Source organism: Rhinichthys klamathensis, unplaced genomic scaffold, assembly GCF_029890125.1.
Source record: "Rhinichthys klamathensis goyatoka isolate OS25496 unplaced genomic scaffold, OSU_Roscu_1.1 h1tg000020l_1, whole genome shotgun sequence".
NCBI lineage: Eukaryota > Metazoa > Chordata > Actinopteri > Cypriniformes > Leuciscidae > Rhinichthys > Rhinichthys klamathensis.
The window spans coordinates 3968633-3992434 of record NW_026606571.1 but is presented as its reverse complement, the minus strand read 5'-3'; the positions used below and the strand labels follow the sequence as shown (position 1 = coordinate 3992434).

General features: G+C 39.0%; 3 protein-coding genes across 5 annotated transcripts in view; 2 read left to right on the top strand and 1 right to left on the bottom strand.

The window, feature by feature from the left end:
* Positions 1 to 1901: 1901 nt before the first annotated feature.
* On the bottom strand, positions 1902 to 8783 carry slc39a5 (solute carrier family 39 member 5). The gene is made up of 12 exons (XM_056240219.1): positions 8730 to 8783; positions 8030 to 8198; positions 7433 to 7650; positions 7206 to 7356; positions 5681 to 5858; positions 5415 to 5584; positions 4048 to 4167; positions 3852 to 3909; positions 3617 to 3763; positions 3277 to 3357; positions 2993 to 3183; positions 1902 to 2287 (listed from the first exon to the last, which is right to left on the bottom strand). The coding sequence occupies exons 1-12, from the start codon at positions 8747 to 8749 to the stop codon at positions 2138 to 2140; spliced, it is 1653 nt and encodes a 550-aa protein (XP_056096194.1). The 5' UTR covers positions 8750 to 8783; the 3' UTR covers positions 1902 to 2137.
* Positions 8784 to 8930: 147 nt separating this feature from the next.
* Positions 8931 to 19239, top strand: rnf41 (ring finger protein 41). Of its 3 annotated transcripts, none has more exons than XM_056240250.1 (8): positions 8933 to 8951; positions 9148 to 9287; positions 11643 to 11742; positions 14584 to 14699; positions 15118 to 15389; positions 16068 to 16203; positions 16301 to 16404; positions 18072 to 19239. In XM_056240250.1, exons 4-8 carry the CDS (start codon positions 14610 to 14612, stop codon positions 18424 to 18426), a joined length of 957 nt encoding a protein of 318 aa, XP_056096225.1. In that variant the 5' UTR covers positions 8933 to 8951; positions 9148 to 9287; positions 11643 to 11742; positions 14584 to 14609; the 3' UTR covers positions 18427 to 19239. The 3 variants fall into 3 exon arrangements, with proteins under 3 accessions (XP_056096243.1, XP_056096225.1, XP_056096233.1); XM_056240258.1 differs by lacking the exon at positions 8933 to 8951 and adding an exon at positions 11416 to 11512 and having other exon boundaries at positions 9125 to 9287; XM_056240268.1 differs by lacking the exon at positions 9148 to 9287 and having other exon boundaries at positions 8931 to 8951.
* Positions 19240 to 21846: 2607 nt separating this feature from the next.
* dgkaa (diacylglycerol kinase, alpha a) overlaps positions 21847 to 23802 on the top strand; it is a 36359-nt gene continuing 34403 nt past the window's right edge. Inside the window, exon 1 of the mRNA XM_056240197.1 lies at positions 21847 to 22051. The gene's annotated coding sequence lies outside the window, so the exon portion shown is untranslated. The remainder of the gene's footprint in view (positions 22052 to 23802) is intronic.

The following is a 23802-nucleotide window of genomic DNA, read 5'->3' as shown; positions in this document are numbered from 1 at the left end:
ACACCAATTCCATATCAAACAATAAGATCACGACTTGCTTGCCGCTTCAAGTCTGACCCATACGCGCAGTGTCACAAACACAATGGTTTAGAATTAGTGAAACGTGAGGCATTTTAAGTAGCATTATCCTACCTCTGTGTTACAGCTTGATGCATCTAAATCTCCACCAGTTGTTGACAAATGGAAATATATATGTATATGGAACAGATATAACTTATAACCAACAATCGGTGATATAAGACAACAATTAGTGTACTCGACTGTGTGTCTGTCTGTGTAACATGACATTTGTAAGTGTATACACAAGAGTACCACTGGAATGTGAAGCCAGACTGTATTATGATTTTTTTTTTTTTGTGTGTGTGTTTTTTTTTTTTTTTTTTCAAATTCAACTTTCTCCCCATTATATTTCAAATGATGTCAAATGTGTCTTGCCTCTATCGCTTCTTTTTTTTTTTTTTGACAAAACGGAGAAAAATATCAGCCTATACTAGCTGGCATTTACATTTGTGCTCATTTTCCCCCCCTCCGTTTTTTCACTTTCTCTCACTTCTAAATGTTCACTGTGAGCGCTCTGAACTCAAGTTTACAGCTCTTCATGGTATGTTTGTGTATTTGGTCGAGTTCAGTAGAGTGCGTGGATGGTTGTATGACTTTGGTACTGAAGCAACAACTCAATTTTCTACTGGTGGTGGGGATTTGAAAGGGGGTTGGTTGGTTTGAGTTATGCACATTCATTCTGTACTAAAATATGGGGTATGTAGAATTCCCTAGCCTTACGCCCTTCCAAAAACACTACGCCGGTCACTGGCTAATTCGCGTTAGCTATCCACCACCCTGCCAACTTTGTACCTCTGTACATATCCATTTTGGACCTGGGGGCACGGGGCGAATTCGGTGGATTCTACCTGAATCTGTCAGGACGGTCACGTGACCCCCTCCTAGACTTAAGGAAGGAGAACCCTCACCCTTTCAACCCCACAAAAAGACCTCAAGCCATTCATTTCCTTATGTGACAATGCAATCCTGAAAGCACTTTGCCTTGTTAATTCATAGTACGAGCTTGTGAATGGTTACTTGTTACTAACAGATGTGAAACTCTGTACATGTATTTAAGTAAGAAAGAACATAATCGTTTTTAATTTGAGCTTATTAAAAATGAATTGGTCTCTCTGACTTTAAAGACAAAAAAACAAAAAAAATCCGATATGTTTTTGTTAGTCAGGTTCATGAACTGCTGCAGCCAGTAGGTCTTGTCATTCAGTATCGTGGCTTAGAATTGGTAATGTTGAAATAAAATGCTATTGCTACATACAAGTTGTTGTTGTTGTCTTCTGTTTCTCTTAACACTACACAATGTTAGCATGTTGTAACAGCACATTTTATTAAATATTACATCGTATAGGCCTTTTAACTTGGGATTTTTAAACTGCTTTGGTTCAAATTAAGGAAATATCTTTCCCTTTTCATATGAATGTCAAGAAGAGCTATATTTTTCATTAAACATTTTTATTACAAAAACGTTTTAATTTGCAATGATAGTTGAAAATATTCTGATATAAAAATTATGGAATTATAACCAATTTAAAATGATAACTGAACGATACGATGAAGAATGATACATTCTTAAACGCCCTTTGGCTGGAAACAATGACATTATGCTTATTGTAAAGATTGTAGATTATCATTTTAACAACAACCATGTTCAATACATAAGAATAAAAAAAAAACAATGTTTAAGGTTGCATAGGCATAGAAATATTTATATGATAAATGAAAGTAAGAGGTATTGATAACTGCATTTGCCTCATAGGACAAGTTACAGTTACATCGACTGGCCAGAATCACATCATTCAGTAAGATGTATTTCCCACATAAAAAAAAAAAAAAAACATTTTAGTGAGCTTCAGTTAAAAATCTGTTGACCGATGATGCCTATGTACGATATCCTCCCACTGTTCCTCTTTTTATAGCGATCCATTATCCCGTGCACTTTCTTCAGAATATCCACATCTACACAGTAGTTCATAATGGGATGAGGGTGTGTACACAATACTGCTGGTTTGGATGGAAATTCTCACACTGGTGTGATATCCTGAGGATGACATTGCATATGAATATTCTCTAGTTTATATCCTTAGTCTTCTCCCAGACTGATGGCAATATGATCCTCAAAAAGGGCGATGCAAAGCATGATGGCGCCCCCTATCAGCAGGCCCAGACTCTGCAGGAGGAAGCGCTTCAGAGGGCTGAGAGATCCAGCATCTCCATGGAGCATTTCCGGCATCTAGGGAAACAGCGTCACAACGTTAAAAGTTATATAAAGATACTGTATTCATTATTTCTGTAATGGAGATGCAGTGGAGTCTTTAACATTAACTACAATGGTAAAGTTGTAAATAAAACAACAGAGTGTGTTCTACAAGAAAAAATGTCAGTGTAATAACACAAAAAGGTTCCATTTTTTACCATGAAATAACAATGAAAAATATTTCTAAAGCATTTATTAATCTTCGATGATAATTAAAACATTTACAAGTACATTAAGCCTATTATAATCAAAAGTTGTATGTTAGCCTGCCTATATATTAATATTATATTATTTAATGGATCTGAGCTAACACAAATTAACAATGAACAGTTGTACTTTTATTAGCTAACATTAACAAAGATTAATAATTGTTTTGCTTATTGTTACTTAACATTAGTCAATGCATTAACTAATGGAATCTTATTGTAAAGTGTAACCTTCAGGCTTTCTACTTCAAATTTCATGTTTAATTCACAGTGTGTTACTTGCCATTTCTTTATACTTAACTGTGAAAATTACTAGCAATTTGTAAATGTGAAATTTGTTTTAAAGGAAATCCTACACATTTTTTTTTTAATTGTAGTTAACAGCAGCGACTTCATGACATAGGCATTCTGAATTATATCCGCTTTTCAAATAATTTTTTTTTTTTAAAGTCTTAAATGAACATTTTATGTTTACCATATCAGCAAGAGCAACATAAAGGAAGACCCCAGCGGTGACGGTGAGAATCCAAGGTGAGTGTGTCGCCCACTGGTTTCCCAGCGCCGTCCCTGTAAACACACCGAGAAAGCCCAGCAGAGCCGAGATTCCGCTGAACACAGCCAGTCTGCGTACAGGCCAGCCTGCGGCCAACAGAACCGCCAGATCACCTGCAGACACGAGCAAACACATATACAGTATATGCAATACTGATGATTCATAATGACCATTTATAGGCTACTAGAAACTACTCAATCATGTACCCAGCTCATGCGGAAGCTCATGGCAGAACACGGCGATCGTAGTGCTGAGTCCACCGGTCAGACTCTGAGAAAATGCAACGCCTAGAGGACAAAAAGAAAAATTGAGATTAAATGTAATAAATGCATTCAAAAGTACTTTTATACCAAAATTAAAGGTCAGTGTTTCTCAGCCAGCAAACATTTTACACTGTGCACCAATACACGGTAATATATATATATAGCATATATAATTAATTTGTGCAAATATCTTTATCTAATGAGAGTGTAATTAATTAAACATTCATTTTAATATTATTATTTAGTAGTTAGTACACCTTTAATGAGTGATCGTTTTATCTACCAATGGCTAGTCCATCTGTAAGGTTATGTATTCCATCTCCCATCACCACCATCCATGCCATGCTTCTGATGCTTGTTTTCCCTGGTCCAGGCTGCCCATGAGAATGCCCATGCTCTGAGCTCTCATTCTGATTGGCTAATGAGGTACCTATAACAGGGTACAGATGCATTTATAAGTTGTGTAACCATTTTTTCCTTTCTGGTTTGCTCTGTCAACTTGTGTGAAAATAAAATACCTTCCAGGGCGTCAAGCTCCCTTCCAGACTCTACATTGTGCCTCCTTTTCTTTAAAATCTGTTAAAAGAAGGGAAAATTTTGTAATGAGAAAAGACAACCACTCCACATCTCTTTCCTCAAAACTAAGTGTTTTTATTTAAGTCAGCAGGTCATAATGAAAGTCCAAAAATATATCTCCCACTGGACGAAGCTCACCTTGAAATGTTGCTTAAGTCCCAGGAGACTCTCAAAGACAAATAGAAGGTAAAGTCCTCCCAGCACACTCAGACCCTTGAAAACAGCATCCTGATGTTCAGTGTGTTGACTGAAGATGGCCTGAAATCACAAACCACCAAAATCTATAGCGCTTGAATAAAAAATGCACCTTTATTTTATTCGTTTTATAATATTATTGTATATATATATATATATATATATATATATATATATTCAGATAATTATATAATTATTTTTTATTTAATAATTTATCTATAATTTAATAGATCATTTTATTGTATCCCAGCTAACAGGGAACATTCTCAGAACTTCAGCTAACGTTCTTGCAAGGTTCTTTCAAAGTTGTGAACAAATGTTCTTCCAGTAACGTTAATAGAACGTTGTGAATGTTAGAATGGTCTTTAATAATGTTCTCAAAACAGCACAAAAACTTTATTTATACATCTGAAATGTTCTGAAATGAAATGTCATTTTTTTAAATGTTACTGCTTGTTGTTCAGAGAACATTCAAAAGTAACACAAAAGGAAGATATTTCGAAGAATGTAAGAATGAATGACTTCCATAGTATTTTTTTCCCTACTATGGAAGTCAATGGGGCCCATCAACTGCCTGGTTACTGACATTCTTCAAAATCTATCAAAATATTCTATCAAAAATATTCTTCATACAGGTTTGCAACAATGTTTAAGGGTGAGTAAATGATGACAGAATTTTCATTTTTAAGTGAACTATTCCTTTAAGGTTAAACCACTGTTGTCACATGGACATGTCAATGCCCCTTTTTACAAGATGTAAAATAAGTATTTGATGTCCCCAGAGTATGTATGTGAAGTTTTAGCCTAAAATACCCCACATATCATGTTTTACAGCATGTTAAAATTGTCCCTTTTTGAGGCTAAGCAAAAATGCGTCATTTTATGTGTCCCTTTAAATCAAGAGCTTGTGTGTGTGTGTGTGTGTGTGTGTGTGTGTGTGTGTGTGTGCAGCTCCGATAACCTCACACAGACACGCATTAAATGTCAGAAACTGTTCTGCCTTTTATGTTTAAACTGGAGTCAGACAATGATGGAGAGACTCAAGAAGAAGTGACAACGTAGAATGCAACAGGACGTTTCTGAATGGTTAGTTGATGAATTTATGTGGAGTTAACTATCTTCAAGTTTTTGATTAGCATATTCTGTCATGATAATCTATAAAATCGCTCGTGAGGGAACTGTTGTAAGATGCCTACAACTTAATGGGAACATTAGCAAAACGCTCTTATAACATATTTTTGTTAGCTGGGATATTTGAAGAAGTACAGAATAATTATGTATTGATTTTTCATTTGCATTGTGTTACTTACATGGGGCAGGAGGTGCAGGAGGGCATCTCCACAGAGCGTACCCACTGCCATCCCAGCCATCGGGCAGAGGAATATTTGAAGGATAGAAGGTTGGAGCAGGGGTGCCAGTCCCAGGGCAACCAGGGAGGGCAAACTGATGACAAAGAGTGCCAAGGAGGCCCAACCTAGAGCTGAGATAAAAAATGTGTTTAATCATCACTATCATGAAAACAAACACAAATTTATTCTGATATCACACTTAAGGGAAACAGTTTACACACACACACCTCTGAGGAAACCCTCACTGGTTTTGCTTCCCTGTGACTGCTCCTCTGTATGTCGCAGACACACTCCTGTGTCAATCTGGTACAGGAGGGCAGGGCACAGGAAGGTGAAGTGGGCAGGAGTGATATGGGACGCTTGGCCCAGCCCAAAGTTCCACAAGAGCTGGGTAACGTTTAGACACTGCGATAAGGTAATAAGAAATGTGAGATAAGATTCAGATTCAACATTATTACATGGCTCTCTGGAATACTCGATTCTGATTGGTCAATTTTCCTTATCCGATGTTGTCCATTGCAATGGTGCACATTACAGTGCTCTTCAGAGTAAAACTTACATTACTTCCATTTCTCCCACTTTCTCTTGTTTTGTCAGAACTGACTTCAGTGTTAATATTACTGTAATATTGTTGCAGTGGCCGTCATGTCAGTATAAGGTCGACTCGATTGTAAATAACTATTCTTTTCCTTGTGGGACACATTAAGATAATATACAGGCAAAGTTATAAAATAATCAAAACTCAAATTAATATTTGAAAGATCAGATAATGACTACCTGACTACCTATCTTGTAATGGAAACCCATTTCTGCCACTTAAGAAAATAAATATGCTTTGGTAAATGATAATTATGACAAAAAAAAGTTTAAATTATGAGCTAAAAAGTCATGTCTGTTGTGACATACTAAATTATGAGATTATAAAGTCAAAATTATGAGATACAAAGTCACATTTTTCATTTCAATTATCTCATAATTTTGTATTTTTAACTATATATGACATTTTAGCTCATAATTTCAACATTTTATATCATAATTTCAAAATAGTTTTTGTCATCTTTTATGTCATAATAATTATAATGTTAACTCATAATGTCGACATTTTATCATAAGTTTGACTTTTTATAAATGATGGCTTTGTAACAATTTTGACTTTTTACTCACAATTACATTTTAATAATTTCAATATTTTGTCATTTCAAATTTTGTCAATTATGTTTTGTCATAATTTTGACTTTTTACTCACAATTATGACCTAATACGTCATCATTTTTACTTTTTTATCTCGTAATTATGACTTAGTATCTCATAATTTTGACTATTCGTGTCATAATTATGATTTACCAAAGCATGATTTTTTTAATGTGCAGGCAGAAATGGGCTTCCATATGTATTTACATATGCCAGATACTGTGTTTTATGTGTTTTACTATACATGACCATGATCAACTAGCTTTGCCAGTCGAGTTTTACTGATATACAGTATGGCTCTTCTGGCCCACCAGCTAGACCAGCATTAAACCAGCACTAACCAGTTAAAAAAATCTTTTCAGCAGGGCACATGATTATTATCTCTCTCCAAAATAGTCTGTGTACCTCACACAGAACGAGAAAGGCTAATGGATTGAATTTTACTGTCTGCACACCTCAAGATATCAACAGACCTTTGGTCATGTGATAGTGAAGAGGATTCATTTGTAGACTTTGTCCATTTGTAACACCCTAACAGGAAGTTCAGGAGAAAATACTCACATTCCCATGAAGGTGTTTCTCTGTAGGATGGTCTGACAGTGGTGACACACTTTCTTCCACTTTGTGTCTTAGGCCAGGGTTTGGGAAATAGTCAGAGTGACCCCATTCTGCAGGAGATCCACTGAGCACTGATTTATTGTGAGGTCTAGGACTGAATGTTGTAATGGATTAGTCTTTGGCACCAACCAGAATCTGTGAGTGTAGAGAAGATGCTTTAGCCATCTTACCTTTCTTTGAGTGGAGGTGAGTTTGTGGTCTTTGGATGATGATGGTCATCATGTGAGTGGGAATGGAACAGGGTTTGAGAAGAATGCTTCACTCCATGTTGGATCTCCAGGATACTGACTTCCCCCAGACCTAAACTGCCTAGCAACTTCTGCAGACCCTCATAGGTTAAAGTCCCATTGTCCCCATACTGAAGGAACAGGCGTTGCAAGTAGTAGCCCTTGAGAGAATTATTAAATCCAAATTACTATTTTGTCAACAGCTATCATTTTCAAGGTCCATAGATGTTAATATTTGTATGATATAGTGCATTGGGGTCATAAACGTAGTCTGCAACTGTAATCCCAATCCATGAATTTCAACACAGGTGCTGAAACTATTTGAATTTGAGTGATTGCATCAGTCATTGTTGATAAGATTTTTTGCACTCAGTGTTAAAATCACTTGATATCTTTATGTTTTGAAAATCCCTCAAGGAATGTGGTAGATCTACTTTACCAGGCATGTAACCAGTAAATCACAAAAGCCACTGTGGATTCTCAAAGACAAGCATAATGTCACTTAAACTATAGTTTTTTATAAAAATCCTCTAAACATACCTGCTCTTCAAAAGCTTCCTCTAATTGTTCCTGTGTAGACTTGACTTGTGTGCTCTCATTCAACTTTATGACCTTGTCGACCTGGGCATGTGTTGCCAGTATGAAGAATGGTGGGATCATCACAGAAATCATACAATGGTAGAGCAGAAGCTTCAAGCTCAGAGTCGTCCTTGGAGAAAATGCAAATAAATATAAATCATTTTATCATGTGGGTTTTAATTAAGCATAATTCAATAGGCATTGCTGAATCAATTAGAAGAGTCAAGTCACCTTCATTTGTATAGCGCTTTTTACAATACAGATTGTTTCAAAGCAGCTTTAATAGGAAATGAATGCATCAAAGATTGTTTTGGCTGTACAACAGGTCTAAAAAGATCACAACAATGTCTGAAACCGTGCTCGAATTTCCTAAGACACCAAAGTCTGTAATTTAAAGTCAGGTATCTTTTAGCAATTATGCTATAATGTTTTTAGCCATTTTCATCTGTGTAGGCCTATTTGTGTAGAATTTTCAAAATTAAATTTAGCTGAAGACATTCTTGTTACTATAATAAGAATTAAAAAAATTAAAAGAATAAATACTTTGGAAGATTCTTAAATCAAAACCTTGCAGGGAGCACATTGCATTTATTACCATGCAGTCTTTAAAGTTTCAGTAATGTAAATTTAGAATTTATGCTTTAATGGATCAACTCTTTACCTGACTATCTGTCCACCCATGATTTTCTGCAGTCTCTTAAGCGCGTTACATGATCTCCTGACCTGCTGTATCCTCTCAGTATAGTGTTTCAGCATGAGGCACACCGCACTGTTTTTTATGAATCTGATGTTAATGTTTGACCAGCGGCCAGCTTTGAGTCAATCGGAGGAGATCACACGACGCGAAGGCATTGATCAACTTGGTTTACCTCATGACTGTGATGTAAGTTCAACACATTCTCACTCCCATCCCCTCAAATATCATTGAAGTACTTTGACCTGTTCAAGTAACTTTCATGTCATCTGTATTTTCATTCTTATATATAGGCTACCTTATGATGTTTCAGATTAGTAAGCATGCAATATGTTTAAGGGAAAATCTGGTATAATTGCTCCTCCACACACACTCTGTCCTGTAGGCGCAGCAGCAGATTCAGACTTCATCCGCTCGGCTCAGGAAGAGAAATCAGCCATCTCTCAGATCACTACAAATATCAGTCTCTACATCCAGAAATCACATTAAAAGCCTTTGGGGGAATACCGCGATCTACGGGAACAGGTATTACAGTCCTGCTGAGAGATTTTTAACGCTTTATTCATGTCGACTAACGTTAGTAACATTACGGTATAGGACAAACTGAAGGCAAATGCAGTCACGAAACATGAACACAAGACGTTATTTGATCAGACGGTGTTTAAATGACATGTACATGGGTTTTGCTGACGGCTAGAATTTGTAATGTGACACTTAATAACGTGTGGTGTAATGTTTTTAGACCAAAGCTGCTCTTTCGGCATGCGTCAGCTAGTTGGATTTCATGCTAGTTAGCCACGCTAGCTCCTTAGCATGAGCTGATGCTGTAAATGTAATTTGACAGTGAATAAAATACATTTTGAGCCATTCGTTCCTTGCTGTACCAAAAAATCGTGAACACGGCAAATAAGTCATATGGTTGTGAGGAGTATGTTGGTTGTTTTTGTACATCAGCTTTAGCGAGCCGGCTAATGCTAAGCGCCACATTTAGTCTCTCAAACACATCAGCAAACGTGTGTTTCAGGTTGGCAGACATGAAGCCGTTTTCATCGCCAGGAGGTTTAATAGCTATACATTTGTTTACAGGTGTGTTGTCATGTCTGGTTCATTACTGTACATACTCCTGTATGTTAGCAGGAGTGTAGTTAACCTGTCTGTCCGAATCCAGCATGATATATTAATGTTCAAGACGGTCTGTTATTTTCTGATGCAATTATTTATGATCAGTATGCATATCGTTTAAATGGCTACATCTGTCCATTTAACATTAACCCTTCACGGAGTACCCTTATTTTTTTCTTGGTGTCTTTGCAGGTCTCTCTCTCTCTCTCTCTCTCTCTCTCTCTCTCTCTCTCTCTCTCTCTCTCTCTCTGTATGTGTATGTATATAATAATACTTGTTTTGTGAAAAGCACTCAACAAATAAATGTGAATTGAATGGTCCTTTGGTGATGGCAGTGAAGGACCCTCTTGATGGCATCCAAAGGTCTCCCACTTAAATTTAGTGGTTTGTCAGACCTGTCATCTGCCAAGTGGTCCAAAATATGAGGCAGTTTACACTTTTTTTTAATGGAACAAAATGGTATTGGCACTCGTAAACGTGTGCCAGAGCAGCTCTGTGCTTCCAAATGCACATTTGGTAATCATGCATCACTAGATCTTTATTGAATGAAAGCGAGGGATGCCATCGCTGAAATGAGGGTTTAGGGGAGAACGTTCTGAACCACCCACGCTCTCCCCCTCCATCTGCTTAGACAAGCTAAAATTAGGTCACCACCAGCCTACTGGGACAAAACACCACCCCTCCCTGAACTGTTATGAATCGAAAGAGATGCTGTGACTACCCTTCTTCGCTTTGGATTGGTTTTAACAAATGAGAAAAATTGATCTGTGTAGTAACCCCAGCATTTTCCTTCTTCTGTTTTATGTCTTATCAGATTTCAAGGAAAATTAGTGCTGCTAAAAGTGTTTTAGCGCTGTTAGCCTACATCATACATGTTTAATCCTTGCAGACCACATCTGCTTTGTTTCAGTAGGCTGTGGAAAAGTGATGGATGTCTAAAAACAAAAGATTTTGGGATTGCATTGAGTGAAAACTCACCGCTATAATTCGAGGGTGTAATGGATGGTTACCAGGGTGTTGCAGTGTTGTTGCCAGGGTGTTCTGGGTGGTTGCTTGCTGCCATTCCAGCCATAAGCCTCTATGATGATTTGGTCCCTATATATTGCTCAATGTAAGACTATGGGATTTTTTTTGCATGCCAGGCTAAATTCTGATTGTATGAACCACATTTGAGTCATTGTTTCTTAATCGCTCTTAAAGCACTGTCCACTGATGGCCACCCAAATATATATTGCATAGTGAACACATTTCACCACACATCCAACCCTGTGATAGGGTGTGCACATGTGTCTTGTTTATTGTATGAACCACATTTGAGTCATTGTTTCTTAATCGCTCTTAAAGCACTGTCCACTGATGGCCACCCAAATATATATTGCATAGTGAACACATTTCACCACACATCCAACCCTGTGATAGGGTGTGCACATGTGTCTTGTTGTACCATTACGTTTTCCGCCCTTTTAAATGAGCTGACTCTTAATTCGATTGCGATGCATCAAGGATTTAATGGTTTGGATTTTCACTCAAGAGACAAAGTGGAAGGAAAAAGTATCTCGATAAGCTTAAATGACGACGTCTATTGGATACAAAACCTCTTGAAATAGGGAATGGACTAAATGATGATGGTAAATATGCCAAACTTGTCTGAAGCTTCCAGGAAGTGTTTCAAACACGCTTTTTGAGTCTTAATAAATAGCAGTGTATTGATTGATTGCATCGTAATGTATGTCTTGTTTTCACTTTCTCTTTCTTAAGGGGGATGGTCGCTCTTGCATCGTAAGGAAAGTCGCCTTGCCCACCTGACACATGAGGACCGCTCATTGTACAGGGATCATGAGGGCTCTGCTTTAGTGAGGTATGAATGGCCTTTTCTTTTGAATATAATGGCAGGTAAATCACTTGTACTCCATTAATGCTACTGTGCACTTTCTAATTGCTCAGATCATGAATATTTCATAGAAGTTAATGCGTTTTAGTATAGTTCATATCAACAAGGTCTGCTTTCTGCTAGTTCTAGGACAAATAATGATGAGGTAATGATGAATAATGAAGATGGATTTTAATACCTTTCTTTGGAGTTTATTTTGGCTAATAACCGCTCACTTGATCGAAAATGTCAGTCTTACTGACGTGTAAAATGACTAACAGTTTGTTTTGTTTTTATTTGTAGTCTAGGAGTGAGTTTATCCAAAATGGTTTTAGTAGTAAATAGTAAATTATATATACATATATATATACATATATACAATAGTAAATTATAACATATATATTCAAAATATGGCACTGCAGTCTCCGTAAATACACTCACCTAAAGGATTATTAGGAACACCTGTTCAATTTCTCATTAATGCAATTATCCAATCAACCAATCACATGGCAGTTGCTTCAATGCATTTAGGGGCGTGGTCCTGGTCAAGACAATCTCCTGAACTCCAAACTGAATGTCAGAATGGGAAAGAAAGGTGATTTAAGCAATTTTGAGCGTGGCATGGTTGTTGGTGCCAGACGGGCCGGTCTTAGTATTTCACAATCTGCTCAGTTACTGGGATTTTCACGCACAACCATTTCTAGGGTTTACAAAGAATGGTGTGAAAAGGGAAAAACATCCAGTATGCGGCAGTCCTGTGGGCGAAAATGCCTTGTTGATGCTAGAGGTCAGAGGAAAATGGGCCGACTGATTCAAGCTGATAGAAGAGCAACTTTGACTGAAATAACCACTCGTTACAACCGAGGTATGCAGCAAAGCATTTGTGAAGCCACAACACGCACAACCTTGAAGCGGATGGGCTACAACAGCAGAAGACCCCACCGGGTACCACTCATCTCCACTACAAATAGGAAAAAGAGGCTACAATTTGCAAGAGCTCACCAAAATTGGACAGTTGAAGACTGGAAAAATGTTGCCTGGTCTGATGAGTCTCGATTTCTGTTGAGACATTCAGATGGTAGAGTCAGAATTTGGCGTAAACAGAATGAGAACATGGATCCATCATGCCTTGTTACCACTGTGCAGGCTGGTGGTGGTGGTGTAATGGTTTGGGGGATGTTTTCTTGGCACACTTTAGGCCCCTTAGTGCCAATTGGGCATCGTTTAAATGCCACGGCCTACCTGAGCATTGTTTCTGTCCATCCCTTTATGGCCACCATGTACCCATCCTCTGATGGCTACTTCCAGCAGGATAATGCACCATGTCACAAAGCTCGAATCATTTCAAATTGGTTTCTTGAACATGACAATGAGTTCACTGTACTAAAATGGCCCCCACAGTCACCAGATCTCAACCTAATAGAGCATCTTTGGGATGTGTGGAACGGGAGCTTCGTGCCCTGGATGTGCATCCCACAAATCTCCATCAACTGCAAGATGCTATCCTATCAATATGGGCCAACATTTCTAAAGAATGCTTTCAGCACCTTGTTGAATCAATGCCACGTAGAATTAAGGCAGTTCTGAAGGCGAAAGGGGGTCAAACACAGTATTAGTATGGTGTTACTAATAATCCTTTAGGTGAGTGTATAAATTATTTGCAGAAATGTGTGTAGTTAAAAAAAAAAAGGAAATTCAGTTTGTTCTCGAGTATTATTTAAAAAAACAGATACTCTGCTTGTGAATATCTACTTCTGTTCTATGTTTTATCTACTTCTGTTCTATGTTTTACTTGCTACTAAGTGAAATGTATCACATGGCAATCAGGGCTATTTAATGTTAAATACAGAGCTACATGAAGCGATTTGGTGCCATAAGATTTTGTTGTGGAAAAATAGAAACCAACCAATTGACAAAATGTCCTGACGCTTGTCGCAGCTGGTTAGGGCTAAAACTGAATTTACATGTAAGTGATGGCTTTTTAGGACACCGTTACATCTAACTGATTAATGATTGATTGCTTTCCATTTTGTTGTTCCCCAAAATGAAGTCAGAAAGGAGGTGAAATTTCCATCCACACAATATTAATCTTAATGCAATCTCTAAGGCCTCTCAAAAATTGTTCCCATTATGTTGCTTTACTGAGTTCGCAGCCACACTTCACAGTGGACCCATATTCCTTGACAGCACATTAGGAATCTCATACCCGCATACACACAAACACACAGCCATTGCATTTTTCACTTGAGAGAGCTGTGTAGTCCTAGTGAAAAAAGAAGAAAAAGGTCACCTTTGAACAGGAAATACGATCATGTTACTTCTGTATTGTAGCAGGACATTGAGTGCCTCCGTGTTCAGCTCAAAATGCCATGATCATTAAACCTCAATCAGTTTACTTTTAGTGCTTCTTCTAAGGAGTTTTTGATAGTTGTTCCGAAACCTACATTTTAAAGCATCGTTGTGATTCTGGCATAAAGGCTGTTCCAGAAGCGAAAGCGGTGCCTTGTTTTAGCCCAATTTAAAGGCTGCATTGCTAGTATCCCTATGAGAACACATCTTTTGTTATCGTTTTGATCTAAGCCATTCGCTGTAATCCTAAAAGCTTCAGTTTAGTATATTGGTTTAAATCATGTTTAGGCCTGCTTCCTCAGTTTTTCTGCTCCTGTGTTCGATTCGGTTTTCACTTAAAAATGGCCAACAAAGGCTACAAGTTTTCAGTTTCATCTTGTTGTACATCCATGGCTCCTCCTGCTTTTCTGTCTCAGAGGCAATTGGCAAGCGTACTGGCCGAGCTCTCACTACACGCTCTTCCTGCTGGTTTTATTTCAGATATCAAAGGGTTCCGGTAATGTGCCATGGGGTACGACATCACCAGGTTCCAAGGAGAGGTGGACGAGGATCTGTTGTGTCCCATCTGCAGCGGGGTGCTAGAGGAGCCAGTGCAGGTCGATATTTATTTTCATTCAACCGCAACATCCCAGAACACCTTGATATGAGCCTCTGTCAAGACATTATGGGTTTGTGGTTATCAGATATCACTGCTGAGACCATTGTGTGAATGTGTTTTACAAAGGTCCAAAATTTTCTTTGTAAAACCTGCCAAAATTTACAGGCTATATTTCTTTCACCAAAAAAATGATTATGTACACACACACACACACTTTTATTAATAAAATTGCTAATAAAAAAACTAAAATGTATTATTTATAGATAACTGTTTTTTCCTTGCATATTAGTAAAAAGCTTATTTTAACATGAAACAACTAGACAGTAAAAAGTCGGAAAAATGCACATTAGTTAGCCAGAAAAGTCAGTGCATATTGAGTTCAAGTTACTTCCTGATCAGTTTTTCTGTTCTCTCAGGCCCCTCACTGTGAGCATGCCTTCTGTAATGCCTGCATCACACAGTGGTTTGCACAGCAGCAGATCTGCCCCGTGGACCGCACCGTTGTGACCCTTGCCCACCTTCGACCCGTCCCCCGCATCATGCGTAACATGCTTTCCAAGCTGCAGATGTCCTGCGATAACGCCGGCTTCGGCTGCACGGCCACCCTTCGGCTCGACCAGCTGCAGTCACACCTCAAGGACTGCGAGCACAACCCCAAACGACCTGTCACGTGTGAGGAAGGTTGCGGGTATGTACTTGAACAACCATCTTCACCATCCAGTTCTCGCTTAGTAATTCATAGCAGTATCTGGAGGGAGAATGCAGGGCTCCAGACTAAGTTCTACAGATGGTGGTGCCATCAGAATATCTCTTAAATTAAAAAAATATCTCTATAGATTATCATGACAGAATGCTAATCGACGACTTGAAGATGGTTGACCACATCAACTACGTAAATTCGTCAATTAACTATTCAGAAACGTCCTGTTGCATTCTAAATGTTTAAGGCTGAACACCAATGCTGACATTTTCAGTGTGTGAGATTAAACTGTTTTGTTGTTGCTGGTATGCCGGAGCATGAGCTCTTGAAGCTCCGCCCTCCTCTTGAAAGGGGACCGGGAGCACCAGCTCATTTGCATTTAAAGGGACACACATAAACATTGCGTTTTTGCTCATACCCAAAAGTGGTCATTTTAACAAGCTATACAAATTTATCTCTGGTATTTTGAGCTTAAACTTGACATGCACACTCTGGAGACGTCAGAGACTTATTTTACATCTTGTTAAAAGTGTCCTAATCGGTGCCCTTTAATAGTTTTTAATGTCAACATGCGCTACACTGATGTGTTTGACTTGCGCCATGGCACATCCTGTGTGAACGCCCCTCAATTGCTCCATTTTGCTCAAATCTGCTTTTACTCCTTAGGCTAGAAATGCCCAAAGATGAGATGCCAAATCACAACTGTATTAAGCATCTACGCAGTGTGGTGCAGCAACAGCAGACCAAGATTGCAGATCTGGAGAAGACGGCCGCTGAGCATAAGCACCAACTTGCAGAACAGGTCAGACCTGTGAATGTCACAGTGGATTAAAAACTTCCCAAAACGTCTTGGATTTTATGCTCTGTATTTTTAATCTGCCCATGATTTCTTTTTTCAGAAACGTGACATCCAGCTCCTGAAAGCTTACATGCGAGCAATACGGAGCGCTAACCCTAACCTACAGAACCTGGAGGAGAGCATAGAGTACAATGAGATCCTGGAGTGAGTGATCTGGTCTTCTTCTGCCTCTGTTTAGGCCAATATGAATTCAAACTAGACTGTTTTAAACTATTTATGAATAAGAAAATGTATTTTTCCTAATTTTAAACTTGCTTTAAAATAATTGGGGTTGGCATTTTTTTTAAAAAGTCTTTTATGTTCACCAAGGCTGCATTGATTTGATCAGAAATACAGTAAAAAATTTAATATTGTGAAGTATTACAATTATTAGTGTTTTCTATTGTAATAATATATTTCAAAATGTGAATTATTTCTGTGACGCAAAGCTGAATTTTAAGCAGCCATTACTCCAGTCACATGATCCTTCAGAAATCATTTAAGACATCATCAATGGTGAAAACCGTTGTGCTGCTTATTATTTTTAGAAACTGTAATAAACTTTTCACATTTCCTTGACTAGAAAGTTGAAAAGAATAACCTTTATTTAAAATAGAAATCTTTTGTCCTTGCTTAATAAAACTATTAATTTCTTTTAAAAAAAATCTTACTGACCCTAAACTTTTAAATGGTAGTGTTAAATATATTTGTGTTTGTATCTAATATATTTATCAAAAGAATATGAAAAAACGAAAAATCTGAAGGCACAGTATGTAAATTTTGCTGTTAGAGAGGTTATTATTCAAAACAATAACAAGGGCGTAGCTTGATGATGCCGTGAATGAGCGTGGAATCATGGGAGTTGGGAAAGCAATCAGACTGGGCAGAAATCATATTCATGGATGAGCTAATGTATTAAAGTTTTATTAACGTTACTGTAGTATGAAACAGGGTGGCCGAGAGCCTGGGACATTTTCGAATTAAAATTGTAGGGCAACGCAGCACTGTTTTACTCGGTCAAAAACAATCATACTAAAAATACATTTGTGTGTTGAAAGTTATGTTATAACGTTACTCTGTTCATTCACTCGGTGGCTGGTATGAGACACTTGCTGCCCACTTCAGTAAGCTAGATCGATATTAGAATATCATATTAATAAAAGATGGATGCTAAATGGCATGCAATTCATTTTAAAGTATAATGTATGGTGGAGAAAATGCTTTATTACTGTTACTGCAAATAAAACTCTTTCTGATTATGTTATGTTAGCCACTTGACAAAATAGTGCTGTCTATGAGGCATGGTACAAACATGTTAACTCATGGTAAATCTAGAAAACAAGAGATTCAAACAATAGGACTAACCTGATAAAGGTATCTATCCAAACAGTTGCAAACCTGTCTAATATAGCACATAATATATTAAAGCATCTTTATTGTTTCTACGGAATTAAAACCGGAACTCGAGGGTAAGGCGGATATTACGTCATTGACAGGCGACACAATGACGTTACACTGGTGATTTCTCTAGATTTAAACCTTATTGGAAACATTTGTGATAATGTTAGTACACAAGTCCAAAAATATATATATATAATATTGTTCTAGTGGATATATTCATCCAAATCTTATACATATGGTGCCTTTAAATTTAAAGCCATAATCATAGTTGTTTGTATTGTGCTGTGAATAGAATGTCAGTTTACTATGTAAATAATGAGCAAGAAAATGACTCATGAATACTAATAAATTACTGTTGAGCAAGTTATAATGCTAATACCATAATTGACAATCAGATGACTGTCAAACTAACTAGACTCGTTTGGCCACAGATGGGTGAACTCTCTGCAGCCCGCTCGCGTGACCCGTTGGGGAGGAATGATCTCCACACCAGACGCCGTCCTCCAGGCCGTCATCAAACGGTCGCTCATAGACAGTGGATGTCCTTTGTCGATCGTTAATGACCTCATCGAGAACGCCCACGAGCGCAACTGGCCCCAAGGCTTGGCCACGCTGGAGACACGGCAGATGAACCGCCGATATTACGAAAACTATGTGGCCAAGCGCATTCCGGGTAAGCAGGCCGTGGTGGTGATGGCCTGTGAGAACCAGCACATGGGTGAAGATATGATTCTGGAGCCAGGTTTGGTTATGATCTTCGCTCATGGTGTGGAGGAGATCTTATAGTCTGTACATAGGTGGGCGCAAATGATGAAAAGGAGGAAGGGGTTTGCAAAAACTGAATTACCACCCCCCACCCCCAATCTAAAAGATTCTTAATTCATCCCACTAAAAATAATCGAGACCTCTTCGGCAGTCTTTACCTCAAATCTTTTGGAAGGACGAAGGCAGAGAAAGCTCTCCACTCGTTTGATGACCTCCAGCATTCCTATTCTCTTTGCCTTAAAAGGACATTTTTCAAAAAGTGGACCCTAATGACAAATACCAACTTGAAACATTATCAGGGATGATGGTACACACATGTTTTAACATTAACATTGAAATCGAAAGGATTTGAAGTGATGTCTAATTTCCCCTTTAACATTTATTTCTCTTGAGAGCAAATACATGTCAATCACAGCTTTCAACCGTGTAAAAGACCAGTTAAGATTCTTGTAAATACAGATGATTAAGAAATATAGACAAATATGCTATCTGTTCTTGTTCTAATAGAGTAGTTGACATTTTTGCTGTCTTCATCTCAGTTTGCTATTTACAGTAGTGTGTTTTAGCTACCATTGATCTCAATGTTTTGTTTTTTTAAGAGAGCTATGATTAAAGTATGCTAGATAAAGAGCTCTCTTCTCGGTGTTTGCACTCTGTGGCGATTGGAAAAACAAGATGTCATGAATCTCGTTTTGTGAAGATGTTTGTCCTTCTTGAGAGGAAAGAGTGAAGAAGGATTTGTATGATGTAAATCAACAGCCGGTTTGATACCTTTTATTCCACACTGCTCTTTGAGTTTTTATGTGCAACCAGAAACTCTAAATTTTCAAATAATTTTTTCCAAAAACAATATTTTTATGCTTTTTATTATTTTCTACTGGCATCACTGGCTGTCTCACTATTAATAATCGGAACCAGATTTTTTTCTTTTCCTAAGACCTCGAAGGTTTCTTCTAGGTGATTTAGCGAAACCATAAATGATGGATGAAATGTATATGAAGTATACAAACATTTTGAAAAATGACCAACCTACAGCTGATGTAAAACCATTAAGTCTGCAGATGCCTAACCATATCTGGAGTGTGCATCCGAACCGTTTTTTTATCCATCATGTGCCACAGCACCTCTTGACAAATTTTAAAGAATAAAGAGATGGGACGGTGGTATATTTGTGTATATTGTGCAATTGGTTTAAGAATTTATTTTGCATATTTTACGTACCTTCATTGTACATAGTTGATTTAATCAGTTAATTAATTTGTGTTGTACGACAGTTGTCTTTGCAACCAAAGTGTTCTATTGTGTTGAATGCACATCGTGCTTGCTTTTCTTTGTTGTTGTTGTTATTGCTCGGACACCGAAAATGTAAGTTCAGCGATTCTGAAATGTATCTTTGAAGCTATTGTGTGTCATCTGCTTCAGTGTTACATAGACCTGAATGCTCAGTCCGTTGTTTACAGTAGCTTTTTTGCAAATGTTGTTTAATAAGAGCTGAAAACTAAGGACCCAGAATGTTTTAACTGCAATATTCAGCCGGGTCTATGTGAATTAGAGAGAAATGTATGTGAACTGCCTTATCACACTTCATTCGACACTTTACTGCATGATTGCTGTATAATGTGTCACATGGCCTCTCACAGTCGCACCCTGAAGCTGGAGAAATTAAACATGACCCAGTGAATTTCACTTCATGGATCTGATCACCTTATGCTAGAAAGTAGTGTCATTCATTAAATAAAGGTTCACTTCTTCTTGTGCTCAGTTTAATGAGGCCGATTCATCATCTCTTATTGGACACGCAAGACTTTCTTGACTCTCAGGATTTATCATCTGACGTCAGGGATGAAACGTTCAAAGAGCTCATGTTTCCCGCTGCAGCATTGTCCGTGGATGTGGCAGTCTTCTGTTTGTTTGTTTGTTTTTGTCTTTCATTCTTGCTTTTGTGCTGTGGGTTACTGAAAGAATATGAATAAATATCATCGATTTTGCAATATGACACTAGTGTCTTTGTCATTATTATTATTAACTTGGTAGCAGGAACTTCTTGCTGGTTGAGTTGTAATCAGTGAAAAAAAAAAAAGACCAATACAATGTTAATCAGCATAGAGACCTTACTTCCTCTTGTTTTTTCTCTCTTCTACCACACAATGTCACTAAAGTGCAAGTTTACTGTTACATTTTAACAGTCTGAATGGGTTTTCAAGTATTTCTGTTTCCATATGACAATTTTCAGCTAACTTTGCCATTATTACCGTTTAGTGACTACATGGTAACTTTTATCTGCTGATCTCCATCTATTTAATGGCTTGAACCCAAACAGTGCGCACAGGAATAATCCTCCTGTTGTTGGTATTTTCTTTGACCAGGCCATAGCCACTAATGCAGCAAGTCATTTTAATCCAGCCCATTATAGTGCCCCTGAGGAACGGAATGTCACATTGTTTTCCCAGCAGCTCTCTTGACCAGTTTCTGCTCGACTCAAACTACATTGGCTGGTCTCATATTTCGTAATAAAATTCTCTTATGGTTTTGATATTGGAAATACCTACCATCCTGTCCTGAGCAATCACAAAAGCCTGACCAGTTAAACAGTTTTGTTTCATGTCTCCCTGATAAATGAAATGATTCTTAATCCCTTTCAAAAAGTAAGGATTTGATTGGAGCTTTTACAATCTGGTACCATAAATTCCTGTATCAGTTAATCAAGCATTTGGCAATCAAATATATTATAGCTTAATTGAATGCCAACTGTTAAAGCAGTTGCACTAAGTACTGATATAAATACAATCACTCAGATGCCAAACCTAACACCGAAAATAATGGCATTTAACGATGACACTTTTAATAGTTTAAATATCACACCACCCTGTTGATTGTCCATGTGTAACCAAAAATCATAATGTAACAAGTTTCTGTTGATTAATCATTCATGCACAGGCCTATATATCAATCTATCTATCTATAGATCTATCTATCTATCTATCTATCTATCTATCTATCTATCTATCTATCTATCTATCTATCTATCTATCTATCTATCTCTGTCCGTCCATCTATCTATCTATCTATCTATCTATCTATCTATCTATCTATCTATCTATCTATCTATCTATCTATCTATCTATCTATCTATCTATCTGTCTGTCTGTCTGTCTGTCTATCAATCTATTTATCTATCTATCTATCTATCTATCTATCTATCTATCTATCTATCTATCTATCTATCTATCTATCTATCTATCTATCTATCTATCTATCTATCTATCTATCTATCTATCTATCTATCTATCTATCTATCTATCTATCTATCGTCGATGGGAAGCACAGAGCTCCACACACACACACAAACACATCTGATCAAAGTGCATCGCTCAGCTCAGACACATGAGTGCGGGCGGTGCTGTGACTTTATGGGAGTGTCACTCACAGTTAGGCGTGTTCACTTTACTGTCAGTTCTCAGCCGGACAAACACAGCTAAACGCTTTCTCACAGACGAAGCTAGTTCTGCCTCCTTCGCCACTTATTTATTAATTTTGTAAGCTCTGAAGCAGTTTTGGAGTGCATCTGAGTGATTTTGCTCTTGGCGTCTGTTTTAAAAACAAGACAGAATCACTAACCGGCTGCTGCAGACCTCAAGACATTAAGGTAACGCAAACGTGTATTTATTGTTATGGTGAGACGAGCGAGTTTTAGAGAGTTGACTACCTTTAAAACAGTAGCAGGGATTTTATACTGTGCTGCATGTAGTTCTCTTTCATAGGTTCACTCAACGCTGCGGAAAGCGCAGTGGGATATCCTCTGGATGTGCCGATTGTCTGAAGCCCTATAGAATCACGCCAATCCATTGGCTGATGGCGCTCGCGCAAAGCTGGCTCCGCCCCGACGCTCTTACGTCGTAGCATGATGTACGCGCGCGCGCCATCTTCTCCTCAGATTTCTCTGCCTTCACGAAGCGGTCACATCTCGCCCTTCGTGCGGTTTTTCTGAGCCCGAATTCTTCAATTCAACTTCAGCTTTCGTCTCGACACTTCAGCGACTGGTATAAGTGGAACTCTGTTCTCCTTACAGTGAAGTGTCATGGATTATCGACGCTGCTCTCCGCCATGCGTTCGTTTCATCTCGAACGACGACCCTCACAGTAAGTGTGTTAAATGTATGGGTTTTTCGCATGCGCGTGAGGCTGTATTAGGATTGTCGAAATGTAAATTTTGTGACAATCTCCTTCTCAAAACCCTCCGCTCTAGACTCGCGGTTTTTGAGAAGGAGACATTCGTTTCCCCCCGTCGCGCTCCCGAGACTGCTGAGGCCTCTCGTGGATCCGCGGCCTGGGGTTCGGATGTTGAGCTCGAGGATATTGAGTATGAGCAGACGGGCCTCGCCCTTTCTCTCCCTCCCTCTCCCGAGCACGCACGCGGCGCGGTTGAATTCGCGCATGATTATTTATGTCCCAGCCCGGGAGCCCGCGAATCGGTTTCTTTCGGTCTGGATGACGTTATTTACACTGCAGCCTCCGACTCCGAGGATTTCGGGCCTGCTCTGGCTGATGACGTTATCCCGCCTAGCGGCCAGGACGCGCGGCCTACTCCGGCCTACACTGAGCTTATTGAGGTGCTGTCGCGCGCTACAGAGAAGCTCTCTATTGACTGGCCTGATGAGCCCCGCGAGTCTCAATCGTCCAAACTCGACGAGAGGTTCCTACGTGGCCCTAATTCTAGGCCAGAACGAAGAAAGCTGCCCTTTTTCAGCGATCTGCATCACGAGATCTCCAGATCCTGGAAGCAGCCATTCTCCGCACGCCTAACTAATGCGGCAGCCGCTGACTTCACCAACCTTGTTGGTTTTGTGGAGCAGGGTTATTCCGCTATTCCAGCGGTCGAGGACACGCTGGCTAACCACCTCGCCCCGTCGTCTGCACCGTCTTGGAAGGCGCGTCCCCTTCTTCCTTCCAAGGCTTGTAGGACTACTTCCTCCCTTATTGGGAAGTCTTACATGGCGGCTGGTCAGGCAGGCATGGCCCTGCATACCATGGCCATCCTTCAAGCCTACCAAGCGGACGTCTTGAAGGACATGGATGAAGGAGAGGGACTGACGCCCGAAGCTGTCAAAGAGCTTCGCAAAGCCACAGATCTGGCCCTAAGAGCCACCAAGCACACTGCTCGGGCTGTAGGTCGCTCTATGGCGGGCTCGGTTGCTGCAGAGCGCCACCTCTGGTTGAATCTCACGGAGATCCGAGACAAGGATAAGAGTTTCCTCCTGGATGCCCCTATCTCCCACTCAGGTCTTTTCGGGGAGGCGGTCAACACGGTGGTTGACAAGTTCCGCGCCGCTAAGTCTCAGTCGGCCGCGTTCAGGCAGTTTATGCCCAGGAGGGTCAGAGGGCCCAGTGACTCCAACCC